The following is a 14,807-nucleotide window of genomic DNA, read 5'->3' as shown; positions in this document are numbered from 1 at the left end:
TTGTGGCGCCCACATTGTGTGGAGCCCTGATATATAGTATTAAAAAAATAGCCTGAGAATTACAATAGTAGACCCTGATTTTTGCTTCAGTTTTATTTCATGATCTACAGTTATTTCTAGGATTGTATTTTCAAAGTGTCTTTTTTTTTCTTGGCAGTGATCCATATACATTAATCTTCCAGGTGCTTTCATTGTCTTGTTTATAGTCTACAATGACCATCGCCATCAACTCTCTTTTCAGTTTTCCATTTACCTGTTTTAATAAATATGTTCAATGTTGGCCAGATACCATTCCTATCTGTAAATTATAACATTGTTTAATAAAGGAAGAAATGTGATCTTTGCAGAACATTTATTACAGCTGGATCTGAACCCCATTCTGTGTTCTACATACAATTAAGGAAAAGGTCTCCAGAGCTGATGGGTTTTATAAAGGTGGGAAAAAGCAGACAGTAGATAGGCTCCATTTTGGCCCACATCTTGGTCAACATCATAAAGAGCCATTCAGCACTGAAAGAGGGAACCTTGGCTCCAAATGTATTTGAGTTCAGATTTAGAATTATTTCCCCATAGGTTCCCTTCATGTCCAGTATACTGTTTCAGAGTTCATTTTGTTCTTAGAGCATTGCCATTACGTTCCAAGGAATATTACAGGTTTTTGACACGTGTTGGGTAACTGTAGTACATTGTGCATGCCTTATGAAGGATCTGTCGCACAAGGATCCAGAAAAACTACAGAAACGTGTTGTTCCTATGCCTGACTGATTCTAACGTTTTGAACAGAAATAAATTAGGAAGAAATAAAAATGCTCTGATCAAAAGCCCCCTCCCCCCAAAAAATTAAGAGTCATATCCCAAGATTATGGATGAAATCTGGATTATGGATGTGGATGAAATTTGGAAAAGAACACTATAAAACATATAATGTGGTATTAGGGTTGCACTCTGAGGTTGGGGAATTCCTGGAGATCTCGGGATAGAACCTGGGGAGAACTGATTTTGGGGAGGGGCTTCAGCAGGGTACAATGCCATAAAGTCTACTCTCTGAAGCAGCCATTTTCTCCAGGGGAACTGATCTTTATTAGATGGAGATCAGTTGTAATAGCAGAATCAATTCCAGAGGGTAACCCATTGTAGTATGGCCAGATTGAATCTGAATGTGATTGCAAAAGGGAGATGCCATTTTTGAATGCCAATTCTCATTTGGGGGCAGGGGATCCCCATGGTTATCAGAATGCTGGGGGGAGGGGAACTGTCCACTGAGCACTCCATTATACTCTATGGAGACCAGTCCCTATAGGGCATAATGGAGAATCGATCCATGGTTATCTGGGGCTCTGAGGGGGGCTTTTTTTTAGCTAGGGGCATCAAATTTTCAGCATAGTATCTGGTACCTCTCCTCAACTCCCCCCCCCCCCAAGTTTCAAAAAGATTGGACCAGGGGGTCCAATTCTGTGAGCCCCAAAAGAGGGTGCCCCCATACTTCATTATTTCCAATGGAAGGTAGGCATTTAAAAGCAATGTGGTTCCTTTAAATGTGGTGGTCAGATCTCCCATCAGAGTTCAATCATGCTTGTCACAACCTTGCTCCTGGCTCCACCCCAAAGACCCCAGATATTTCCTGAGTTGGACCTAGCAATCATAATTCCATGCAAGTTAAAAACTACCTTATTGGAGGGAAAGATCTGACCAGCCTGCTTTCTGAGTCCTAATTTTCAATTTCCAGACAGCTTTTTTTTTTCTTTTTTAAAAAAGGTGTAGCTTGTTCATCTTTTGCTCTTTTGTTTGTTTTTAGAATGGGTAAAAAAATAAAAAAGGAAGTGGAGCCTCCTCCCAAGGATGTGGTAAGTTTATAAAATACAGCCTGCTTTAAGAATGCAGCAGTTCTACAATTATACCCTCCAAATTTGCTATCCTCCTTCAAGCTTTTACTCCCACTTGCCTCCCCTTGTCCCTCTAAATATGTCCTTGCAGAAATAATCTCTTTTTGTTTCATTTGGACTGCAAGTGTAAACAGAGTGCCTGTCACAATAATGTTTTAAAAAACCTTGTCTGTAGGCCTTGTCCTTCTCCAGTTTACAAATGCATAAACCAATCTAGTAGAGTATATATTTCAGCTGTAAAAGGAAAAAGAAGGGAAAGGAATGTATAATCTCGGTTTTAAATCTGTGGAGACTATGCCTCTTTGTGGGGTATAGTTTAGTAGACCTGAACTATAAATCTCATCTGATTATTTGTGAATTTTGACTGTGTCAACAAAGCATCTGACCCTTTAATAGAAACTTGAATTAGGTATGTGGATGTATATTCCAGTCTTAAGCATGTGGATCCTCAACCAGAGGGCAGAGTTGCCAACCTCCAGGTAGGGCTTGACGATTTCCTGGAATTACAATTTATCTTCAAATTACAGAGATCAGTTCCTCTGGAGAAACTGACTGCCTTGGGGTGACTCTGAGACATTATACCCCACTGAGGTCTCTCCCCTCCCCCAAACCTTCTGTCTTGAGGTTGCACCCCCAAATCTCCAGGAATTTTCCAACCTGGAGTTGGCAACTCTATCCAGAGGTAGAAAGGAAGATTTGTATGAGCAGTTGGTATTTTTTTCAAAAGACTGTTATGCATAAGAAGTTTACAGTGCAACAGGAAGAAGCTGTTGTTCAGCAGAAGTGAAGAAACCTACACAGTCCACATATTTGGAGTGGTAGATTGGAATGTCTTTCTCCGGTCTGGAGACAGGGAAGATAACTCTACACAGCCAGTCGCCCACTTCAAAAAAGAAGATGCTGTAAGGTTGCCTCCGTGTTTGAAGTAAGCTGTATGGAATGTAATGGCAGGGTCCCAATTATTCTCTGTATTTCACAATTAAGGATACATCTGCACATCAGTCTCCAGTTTTGAAATATTAATCTCCTTCAATATGTGTGCCCCCCCGCCAAATTAAACCCAAACAGATGGTAACCATATAATCTAAGCTGGTTATTCCTGTTTGGTCATTGAATCTATTAAACATCTTCATTTCTGCTGTATGCTAATTTACTGCTTACCCTCCTAACAAGGGGAACCAACACATTCAGAGGCACTAAGCCTCTGAATCCCAGAGCCAGGAGGCAACATCAGGGGAAGGCCTTGGCCTCTATGCCCTGTTGCTGGCAATCCAGAGGAACTGGTTGACTAATGTGTGAGACAGATGCTGGCCTATGGCACCATCCAGTTAAGTAGACATGTATATTCATTTCCAAAATCCATCTTTTACCTTTTGTGAATACTACTGAGTTGGGTATTCTGTTCATATTTAAAATATTTGATTACTCATACGGCAGCTCTAACTGGAAGAAAGTGAGTAGTTGAGACATCAGCTGTGGTTTGCATTTCTAAAGCTGTTACACACGGAAGTAACTTTTGGAAAAGTAAAAAAACGTGTTTTTAATTTTAAACAAGGCTGATAATTATTCTGCCTGACTTGCAATGTTAATGAAATAATCCATAAACAATATTCGTTGTGTAGCCAAGGAATGTCGAACCAAAACAATTCAAGGAATTTTGGCAGTGCGTCTTTTAATTCTTTTTAGTGCTGCCTTCATCTGTGCAGCACTAGGGAGCAGAAAAATTTCACTGAGTGATGTATAGGGCCAAGAAGATAAAGAGGATGGTTAAGTACTGGGGCTAATCTGTTCTGACTTGGAAGGTGAAACGTGTACTAGGATTACTTTCATTCACAGAGTTTTGACTTTTATCAGAACTGAATTTCATATCACTCAAATTTGGTCAGCCATCAGTATTTGGTAGTTTTGACCTTTTGAAGTCGCTCCTTTCAGTCTTCTGTGGTTCCAGCAGGCATACATTATTTTATCACCAGCACGTATCACCACCCACTTGTATGTACCATAAATTAATGTTAACCAAAGAAGCCCTAGTACAAATGCTGAGCATGTCAGTTACATAGACAAATTCTGTCTGCTCTTTCTTTTATCAAGATTGACTGTTTTATTGCCCTGTAACCACCGATAGATCCCACAGTAGATTCCACAAACTCTTGTTCTTTATATGCTTCACAGCATATATTGTGTAAAAATTCTTCTCAAAAGCTGTGATGATTACTCAGCCCCATTCTTTATATTTCTATGTTTGTAGTACAGGCAGGGCCGTACCTAGACTGTTTGGCACCCTAGGCAAGGCTAACTACTTGTGTCCCCACCCCCGCACTGATAACCCTCCTTTTACTCCAGGCTTTACTGCTAGTGGAGAATAGATCAACTAGTGGATTGGAGGAACATTGAAAACTTTACTGCAATTGTATCCTAAATATCAGTCCTCCTTTTGTTGCCCCTTACTCTGCTTACTAATTGAGCTGGATTGGATCTGACATAAATGAGAACTTGTCGGGCCGGGCCATGTGTGTCATAAAATGAAATGCCAGGTAGCATAGATATAAGCTTTATAAAAGACACAGACAAACACAATTAAATAATAATATATTATACAATCGTTGGAAGGGATCTCCACGGTCATCTAGTCCAACCCCTTGCACAGTGCACAACCCCCTGCACAAAATCACTAACGCCTCCCCTCCAGACCCCATGACCCTTGCTTTTTTACTTATTTACTCAAAATGCAAACATGTTTAAAACATTAACGATCTTGCAGTATTTTGTGGCTGATGCCCCTGTGCTGCCTTCAGTTGGGAGTCTACAAAACTAACCATGTTCTGCTCGCTTGCGGTTAGCAGAGAACTGAATTTTTGCTGCACAGTTTGCCTGTTTCTAAGCAGTTCAAAACTAGTTCATGGATTTACTCTCCCACATATTTATCAGTCCAGGCCAGTACAATCAGCAACATTTCATAAGTTTGTATTCTCATACATTCCAATGGAAACCTGTCGTGAGCCCAACTGAGCTGGCTCTGACTACACTCTGACTTAGAAGCCTTGGAAGAAGAGCCACAAACAGGGCCTGGGAATTTGAGCAGACAACTCAAGGAGGTAGAAGACTCTGACCTACCTGTTCCAGAGGTTTCCGCTGAGAGAAGTTCAAGCTGAATCCAGTCCAAGCCGTCCTCCAGTCCAAGAATCTCAGAATGAGTATCAGGCAAAAATAAAAGCAGCCTTGATCAGCTGGCACAACCTCTTTTTTTTTTCCTAATTTTTTTCTTGAAAGTGAAATATTCCGGCAAGCTCCCACACTAGATACCACTTGCAAGGGAGACAGCACAGAGTACACACACCCTCTCCCATCACAAACATGTCAAACCACAAATGCACTGTGTGCCTTAAAATCTGAGTCGCTGAGGATGAGAAAGGCTTTGTTTGTTTGTTTACCATTGCATTCTTAGATCCCAATAATTCTGTGGGTCTCTGAGGTGCTACTGGATTTGAATCTAGTTCTTCTACTGCAGACCAACACATACACACCCTTTGAAAGTATCAGTCAAGTCACTTTTGTTGGTCTTAAAGGTGCCACGGACTCAAACGTTGTTCCATTGGTTAATTCTGATATTGTAAATTAAAACTTAGCTTTTATTACAGCTCATTTAAGTCCTTCACTTACATTTCGACAGTGGCCCCTTCAGCAGCCCTGTGAGGAAGGTCAGTATTATTTTTGTTCTATAGTGTGGATGGTCTGATTGGCTTAAAAAAACATTTTCAGAGAACAGCCATGCTGGTCTGCAGTAGGATTCAAATCCATTAACACCTGGACAAGATTTCCATGGTATAAGCTTACAAGAATCACAAAAGTTCATATCCTAAAAATCTTGTTGGTCTTTAAACCAGGGGGAAAACAAGAGTGGGGAAAACAAGAGAGAGGACTTCTGTAGTTCTAGCACCACTGGTGAAACTGATAGCACCTGAGTTTGGGCCATTGTGTATGACACATACTATCGGACTGGTTGGGCAAGTGGCCCTTAAACTGCTACTAAAAGATTTTTCCCCCCTACCAGGACCTCCATCCTCCCATCTTTCCCCTTACATCCTTACCCCCCCCCCCAAGTAACCTTCTTGAGGGGTTTTCTGGGGCATACCTAGCCAAGCAGGGTGCTGTGTACTGGACCCAACTGTATACTGGAGAACCTGCATCTTGGCCAGGGGTGGGGGATGAAGCCATCGCACAAGGAAGGAGTCCATGCACCCAAGCCCAGCTAAAAATTCTCACTGCCCCAATCCTCCACCCCTGCAGCCACCAGCGGACTCTGGAGAACAACCTGGGGCTGGGGGGGAATGAAGTTGCCCCACCATGAGGAAGGAGACCACTCACTTGAGCCCAGCTAAGCACTTCTTTGCCACTCCAATCCTCCATCTCTGCAGCCACCAGCCAGCTCCAAAGCGCAGTCTGGGCCTAGGGGGCATGAAACCACTCCACTACGAGGGCAAGGAGCTCACCCACCAGAGCTCTGCTCTGCTTCTCACCACCACCATCTGAGGGGTCCACCACAGCCACCAGCCAGCCCTAGAATGTGGCCTGAGCCTGGGCTGTAGATGGAGGATGACTCACCAGAGAATGGCTGAGCACAGCAGTGTCAGCGGGAGGGCAGCTCAGCCAGGTTGAATGTGGGCAGCTCAGGCTGAGGCTCTGTCTTGAGGAGGTGGTGGTGGGGTAGCTTACAGCACACTAGTTTCCTTGCCCATAATGAGGGGTGCCTGGAGCAGGAGCCCTTTGTAGTGTTGGCTGAGTGGGAGGGTGGGACCAGCCACTCCCCAGACCCATTGTCCTGCTCCAGGGTTGGGAAATTACTGTGCTGGTGCAGGCACAGCCCAGTGCACCTTAGGGGGAACCTTGCCTGGGAGTGAAGTGGGCCAGTGGCAGCAGTTAAACCTTGTGTTCTCAAGAGGATCTGCCACAGCACACCACCCATGATCTGCATCACGCAGTCACATGGATGGCATCCAATTTGGTGCTCCTGAAAGGCCAGCACCCTAGACAATGGCCTAATTTGCCTAGTGGGTGGTCCAGCCTTGAGTACAGACAACCTTGCTAAATTGCCAAGATTATCAGTTAAAAATATGTTATTTAGTCCCATCTTCATGTGTTGGCATCATAAATGTTAATTATTCTTTTTCACCTGTCAGCTTGACTAACAGCCTTATATTCAAGGCACTTCCTTCTTGTGCTTATGGTTAGAAAACCTGAGGTCTAGTTTCCTATTTTACTCTGAAGAGTTAAGGGTTGCTGGAATTTTGTGCATGGCTCTCCTAGCCAAAGATCCACTCCTGCACTTGAACATGACTTCTTCTGAGGAGTAGGCAACATCTTTCTTTTGTTCTTTGCAGGGAGAAGTTTTCCATGCTTGAGGACTTCACTATTAACTTTTCTCTCCAAAGCATAGCTAATTGGCAATCTCTCTCTTTTTTTTAATTAATCCAAGTTGAGCTGCATCTAGATCTGAGTTTCAAGGACAAAAACAAACTGTATGGTTGGATAGGTTGATTTTTTGGTATCCAAAAAAGCAGAGTGAGTAGTACAGCGTAACAAGTGTATCATGCAAGCTTGGACAGAGAAAAGGAACAAAAATTTGGCTTACAGGCAGTGGCTTTCTGGAAGGCTGCATGTTTCTCAGAGATAGGACATTTGTATAAAGTTCCTGGCTGAGCAGGAAGTTACCCTGGAGAACTAAAAAGAACTTGAAGAGTACTAGCCAGAAATGTAAAAAGTGAACAAGTCCAACTGCTTCCAGGATCTTTCACAATAATTAGCACAGGGAAAACTTCACTGCAATGATCGGGGGGGGGGGGGGGGGAGGGATTGAACTCATAGTTTGCAACACCTGATCCTTTACAGCTTACCAATGAAATAGAATTTTTTGCAAGCAGAATTTGTCTTCTAGGAAGTTTTTTAAAAAAATTCTTCATTAACGTTACCCACGGGAATTTAAAGCCTATGAACAATGAAGCTGAAAACTAAGGAACCTTTTCCTGCACCCATGAATTTCAGTAGAATAAACTATCAAATGGTAGCTTGTTCATGTTTGGTATAAAACATGGGATAAACCAAAAGAAAAAAAATGCAATATACAAATGCAATATAAGCAAAGTGCCATAGCATTTTGGCAAACAGCCTTTATGAAGGCTTCTGATGAAGGCTGCTTTGTCAAAACACATAGAACACTTTGTTTTGTCTCATCGCCTGTGGATGTTTGCATTCTGCTCTTGAATTGTTATATTATCTGTGTAGTGCTTTGTGCACAAGTGAATAGGTCATCATTTGTACATTGGATCATTTTCCCCCATCTTTTGGCATACCCTATCTTTCTTGGTTGGGTACTTTCCCTCTTTTTCATGGCATAGGATAAAAAAGGGCAAGACACGTGTACATTTTTACTTCACTACCTTGCTCCAATGACTGATGCATTGAGAAATAAAGTCTGTTCAAAAGTGTTTGAATTCACCCAGTTGTATCCTCTTCTTAAATCAGCGAGTATGCTTATGTGTACTCAAAACTCTTATTAGAAAACCATCCTGGAGCCAGTGCACATACAGTATTGATGACTATGCTGTCCTTGTGCATTTATTTGATCGTGCAGTTTTGACCTGTATTCTTTACCTGTGTGGGCCAGAAGGTGTGGGCTGATAGGACCCTGTGTGGGCATATGGGACCCTGAAGTGTCAAACTGCTTCTGGGGGGGGCACATGCTTCATTCATACCTGACCAGCAGTGTTCCCTCTAAGCTGAGTTAGTGTGAGTTAGCTCACAGTTTTTTAGCCTCCAGCTCACACATTTTTGTCTTAGCTCAGGAAAAATGGCCCCAGAGCAAGATAATTTATGCAGTAGCTCACAACTTTAATGCCAGTAGCTCACGAAGTAGAATTATTGCTTACAAGACTCCATGGCTTACAGGAGGGAGTATTGCTGACCAGCAGCAATGATGGTCACAGGCATGACTGTCCCCTCCTCTCATGCTGTCACTGGACCGAACTGAGCAGCTGCTGTTAAGGGAGCGACTGCTTTTTGGCTCAGATCTTGCTGGCTTTGACAATAAAGGGGCAGGTTTGCATGTCAGTTTCTCCCATACCGGGTTAGTGTTGTGCCTGCCATTGGCACTACTGGCTTGTGCTGAAGCAGCAGTGGATAAGTTGAAGGGCCAGCCTGCCTCTGGGTAAATCGTGTTGAATTCAGGGTTTGATGTTGTTTGGCAACCTCAGCATTCCAGAATATTTGTAAAATTGAAAAGGTATCAAAATATGCTACCTTGATATCAATAATCAATATAACAGCTTAACATCAAATGCTGTACACTGGGGATGAATAACAGATGACTAGCTTATCATATGGAATTTTGTGGCGGTTTGTGCACTTCTTAAATGCTTGGTAAAGTAGGGCAATGCTGATGACCCTGGCTAGCTAGCTCTATAATGTTCCATGGTTGCTCCACACCAGTTACTGACTCATTCTGTTGCCATAGAATAAAGATATTCTACCTGTCACTTCCTGCATTTTTGTTTTTATTTCATGCTGTCTTAGTTTATAGCAGTAAGAGGATGGGTGCAAAATTAAAACAAGCACTTATTCTTCATCATTTGAATTGTCCACAAACATTGTCTATGAACTTTTTTATTAAAGTGGATTGTTCTTTTCGTTCTTTAAGAGATAGCTTTGTTGTATGCATGTGAGCATTATCTCTGTAAAATGTAAAAAGGAAAACAATCCTTCCTTCCCAATGTTATAATTTACAATCAGAATTATTAAGTGCGAAAACTATATTCAACTCCACCTCACAACACATGAACAAATATAACATTAGAGACAGTTTCATATTTTTAAAAAGCTCAGAAAAACACCAAAAATAAATGATTTTAAGAACTTAACAAAACATGCCATTTAAAGGTCATACTTTGTATTGCAAAACAGAAAAATTAGGGGGGAAGTCAAGGAAGTGGAACTATTCTTTAAAAAAACCCAAACCATAAAATAGTATATGTTTTTTAGTAATCGGCAGCCTTGTGGTGGAAAAGCTGCCACAGGATAAACTTGTCAGCCTTCACTTACTGGCTAACAGCAAAGGCTACCCCATTGCCCTCATCATTTATAGGGAAGCAAATTGAGCAGCATTTTAGTAGTATCTACATTAGCAACGTTACTTTGCTTAAGACACGACAGAGAGTTACATACCAACTATAATAGTATGTGATCAATAATGTATGATTATAGATGCTTCATATACATCTTAAATAGCAGTAACGTGCAGCATATTAATTCCTAATGCCTGCAGATATAGCCACTGGATATGATGCATCACAAACAGCAGGCAGTTCAAACTCAGGACACAATTTTTAAAAAGTGAGCAGAACGAAGTGCTGAATTTCCTACTTATTTTGGGAAAGTTTTACATTGAAACGTTTGATTCTAAATAAAGAGCAAATGTCTTTGACAAGGTTTTGCCCTTTCTCAAGCTATGTCAGTTTCAAACAAACTCTTAAATAGGGTCAGAGCAGCTGGATTTCGTAGCACCATGTTCTCTGTTTGAGAAAGGTCAGAAATGGAAATGAATATTTGGCTCACTTCCAGCTGGCCGAGCAGGAATCATGTCATGACAGTGCTTTGACCGGTTCAGCCTCATGGAGAGCTGGTGTTTGAGATCTGAACCTATGTGAAGATAGCACAAAGAGGGCCATTCTGTTTTTAAAATATACTGTAGCAATGCAGAATGTGCTACATACAGCCAAAGCCTGCTACTATTGTTGACCAAACTGGCTGCCTTGCTTTGCTGGGATTATTTGCTAGAGAGAATGTTTTGCTGCCTATTCAGTGATCAGAACAACTCACAGAGGTTGCCAAAAATTTCTTGGAGCTTTGCCTAGTATAGAACAATTAAGTAATTCCTGTTGCCTGAAGAATGCTTTGGATCCCCAAGGGACTTGCAACACTTTCCCAGCTTTATCCATAATGTATGGAGAACCTTCTTAATCCCCATTTGACATGATGAACGCAGTCCACCGAGCACTTACACTGTATAATTTCTGCTCATTCCAGGGAACAGTGTAGAGAGCTGAGCAAAAAACCCATTGAACATACTAAACTACAGCCAGCATGAAACATACTAAGCTACAGCCATAAAGGTGTGAAAAGGCTGGAAAGAGATTTTGTGAAATTGGTACTTGAGGTTATGAGCCACCAGCTCTGTTGCATGACAGAGGAACATCATGGTAGTTTCACAGGAGGGTTCACTTTGGCTTGGACATTAGTTGGAGGACATTGGAGGGTTTGTAGTAAGAAACAGGTAGATGTATGATAATCCAAAATTCTGTGTAATCATTCAAGGGCATTCAGAGTCTTAAGGATGCAAGAAGAATGAGGATTAACAGGAAATAAACCAGTCAACTATCTAGTTCAGCTCTGTTTATACTCTTCTATTTAAACAATTAACAATGCCAGAGGTATTTGTGTTTTACTTTTTGAGTTATACATTGGTTGGCTGGTCTGTGAGATTGTCTAGAATGTGTCTTGTTATATATCACTATTGTAGCAATGACAATATTAACCATTACTACTAGAGTCCAGGGAGATAGTGGCTTAATTAAATCTTGCTCATCTGTTGGGTCCCAATCATAACTTGTAAAGCAAGTTCACTCTTTGCTACTCTTTCACTTACTTCTTATTTCAGCTTTGTGTTATTGATGAGATAATGGAAATGACAGCTTCTGTTCATGAATATAATTTTATTGTGCTGTCTTATCCAGGCTCTTTTTATTCTTCTACAAAAAGAATGCTGTCTTCAAATACTAAATCTAATAAAACTTGCATTATTTTTAGTATCCTTTCTCTTTGTGGGATGACTTGACCAATATTGTGCATGGATTCCAGATGAATGTGAACAGTAGGTTTGTGTCATGACATCAGACTTGTTCTCTATTTTTCTTCCTTTTCTTTGCTATCCTCTTTCTATCCCTGTTTGCCATTTGATTGCACCTGCATGCTGAACAGATCCCTTCAATGAACAGTTCACAATGATCTCTATTAATGCCTTTCCCAGCCTTTTGTGTAGGAGCCTGAGATGCCTTGTTTGATAAGAAGACAAAAGAAGCAATACTGTAATTCATTTTTTTTAAACTGTATGTGTTCATTATATTTTTAGGGTCTTGAATTCAATGTTTGTTCAGATCTTTCATAGAAGGCTGTCAGCTTTACACATGATTAGTGGCTGCAATCTTGTAAGAGACTAAAATGTTGGTGTCTTGCTGGGCAAATCATGAACTTCTGTCTGGGTCCTGAGTCAGTAACATCCCACAGGGCAATTTCCAGATCACTCATTTATGTGTGTTGCTAATATCACATGTCTTTTGTCCAACTCTGGTACACTAGTTTCATACTAGAGTGTAACAGAGAATCAGAAGGTTTGGAACTGACTTTGGGAAGGTGAGCGGAGTGAAGAAATTCACAGAGTATTTTCTTGGTCTTTCTCTCTCATTTCTTTCTCTGTTCTTCTACAGAAAACCTCTCTGTCTCCAGCATTTGAATGTGCAACTTCCAGTTGTTTATTACAAGGCTGCTCAATACCTTACTTCTTTATCAGCCATTATAAGCTGCCAAAACAAGCTGCAAGGATCAATATGATTCACCCTTTTTGTAATCTTTATCATTTTGTTTCTAGTTTGATCCTTTATCAGTTGAAAGCAAGAAAGCTGCCACGGTGGTGCTAATGCTCAGTTCCCCAGAAGAGGAAGTTGTCTCTAAAGCATGTGAATCTCTCTATAAATTTGCAGCAAAAGGTTTGTCTTTGAACGATCAACACAACATTTAAAAAATATTTCTAGTCTTTAATTATTTTTTTTTCATACAAAAATCCCATCACCATTTTATATTGCTACTAGTCTGTCAACAGTATGGAAGGTACAAGGCACTGAGTGATACAGGGCCTGTCTTGATTGGAGGGCTAAGAGGAGAAGTCTTCTTCAGGTTGCTGATTTAGACATCTGCTGATGACACATTCTGTGGGACTGTGCCACCTTAGAATGCATATGGAGGATTGTTGCTTTGGAAGAGACATAGAATATAACTTTCATGTAAGAAGTTTTTACTGTGTCTACTCTCCAAACACAGGGAGATTTTGATACATCATTTTCAAATATATTGCCCCCTCCTCAAGAGAACTATGCCAGGTCCAAAGGTGCATACTTGGATAAATTCGTTCACCAAAGCAGTATTGTAGAGCTTTAAAACTCTTTCCTTCTTAAATTTCATACAGGGTAGGCATACTTATCTCTTTCAAAACAGTCACATTTAAAGCCACCAGATGTCTGCTGGCGCTGATAAAGAATCTACTCTGTGACTTAAGCTTGAAAAGCTGAAGTGAAAGGAAAAGGAATGTTGGTATATCTGTATCCTAGGACTCTGTTGCATTCATGAAAAGTGTAATAATTGGTACTGTTCTTCATTTTGAAACTGAAATTAAAAGTCATGCTAATATATTCACATGTTTAGGTGACGAGAATAAGTTGACTCTTCTTGAGCTTGGAGCTGTAGAACCTTTATTTAAATTAGTTACACACGAGGATCCTGTTGTCCGCAGGAACGCCACCATGGTACTTGGGATCATGGCTTCTCACAGTAAGAATCTTCCTTTAATGCACTTGGTTTCTTGCAGTTGTGTCTCACAGTAGTATTACACTGATGCAGTTGGTAAGATTGCAGTATCTCAAATTCCAAAGAAATGACTGTAGAGCAATTTGTCTGCAGTCTGTTACCTGAGTTGCCTGTCTCATTTTGAATGGGGGAATTAGCTAAGAGATAAAGCTGGCAAAAGAGGTATAGCAGACAGGAATTTTTTACACCGGTGTATACTAGGATCAATTTCAAGAGGAAAACTCCTTAAAATAATCCAGACCAAAGTAAGAACATAAGAGAAGCAATGGCCCATCCAGTTCAACACTGTCACACAGTGGCCAAAAAACCAGGTGCCATCAGGAGGTCCACCAGTGGGGCCAGAACACTAGGAGTCCTCCCATTGTTGCCCACCCCCTAGTACCATGAATACAGAGCATCACTTGCCCCAGACAGAGTTCCATCTATACCTTGTGGCTAATAGCCACTGATGGTTTTACTCCAATAGCTAAAGTACAGGTAACTTCCCTATCCATGGCATTTCTTCTACAGGAAATGTGAGGTGGAGGGGCCACCCAAAGAAAAATAACCTAGAGCTTATGGGTGACAGTTGAGCCCTGGATTGACTTGCACAGCTTGTTGCCCACCATGCCAAATGCAGCTTATCAGCCATGTTTGGCAGGTCACCAGGAGCTCGAGTAAAGCTTCTGTTTTTCTTGTCTACCAGAGACAGCAAAAATAGAAGGCCTGTCAAGTACCTAGCAGCATACAACATGTGGCTGATAGATTATAATATCTCATAGATGGCACATCTACAGAGTCATGTTTTTAGAGTGTGCTGTAATTGTTTTCATAGAATCAAAGAGTTGGAAAGGACCTCCAGGGTCATCTAGTTCAACCCCCTGCACAATGCAGGAAATTCACAAATACCTCCCCCTAAATTCACAAGATCATCTTGCTCTTCTGCTTTTCTATGCTCCACCCCCCTAGTTGTTTCTTTCCACCTGGCCTTTATAGATTGGTAGTATTATTTCTTTTTTAGCCAGGAAAAAACCCTTTGGTGACCAAAAGAACCACCAAGGAAAGTACATAAAGCCTCCCTTGTGGATGCTCTGTTGCTCCTGTTAATACTTGTTTTCATTGTGACAATGACTGCACAACTGGGATTTGTCACAGTGTGGAAGCAATCCATAAGTGTAAAATGGAGATGAGAACATTACATGAAACTAGATGCTTTCACACACATAGGAAATCAGGATATGTGATATAGATAACTGTCTC

The 14,807-nt window shown here is 41.1% G+C and overlaps 1 protein-coding gene across 3 annotated transcripts in view; it reads left to right on the top strand.

Moving 5' to 3' along the window:
- Nucleotides 1-14,807, top strand: part of ARMC3 (armadillo repeat containing 3) — a 79,882-nt gene that overhangs the window by 9,734 nt on the left and 55,341 nt on the right. For all 3 annotated transcript variants that reach the window (XM_060248374.1, XM_060248373.1, XM_060248376.1), the window contains exons 2-4: nt 1,796-1,844; nt 12,577-12,694; nt 13,407-13,532. In XM_060248374.1, the coding sequence (XP_060104357.1) occupies nt 1,797-1,844; nt 12,577-12,694; nt 13,407-13,532 (292 nt within the window). In that variant the 5' untranslated portion in view covers nt 1,796. The remainder of the gene's footprint in view (nt 1-1,795; nt 1,845-12,576; nt 12,695-13,406; nt 13,533-14,807) is intronic.

This window comes from Heteronotia binoei, chromosome 10 (genome assembly GCF_032191835.1).
Source record: "Heteronotia binoei isolate CCM8104 ecotype False Entrance Well chromosome 10, APGP_CSIRO_Hbin_v1, whole genome shotgun sequence".
Lineage (NCBI taxonomy): Eukaryota > Metazoa > Chordata > Lepidosauria > Squamata > Gekkonidae > Heteronotia > Heteronotia binoei.
Note: the sequence above shows the minus strand (reverse complement) of the source record. Positions and strands in the feature narration are given on the sequence as shown.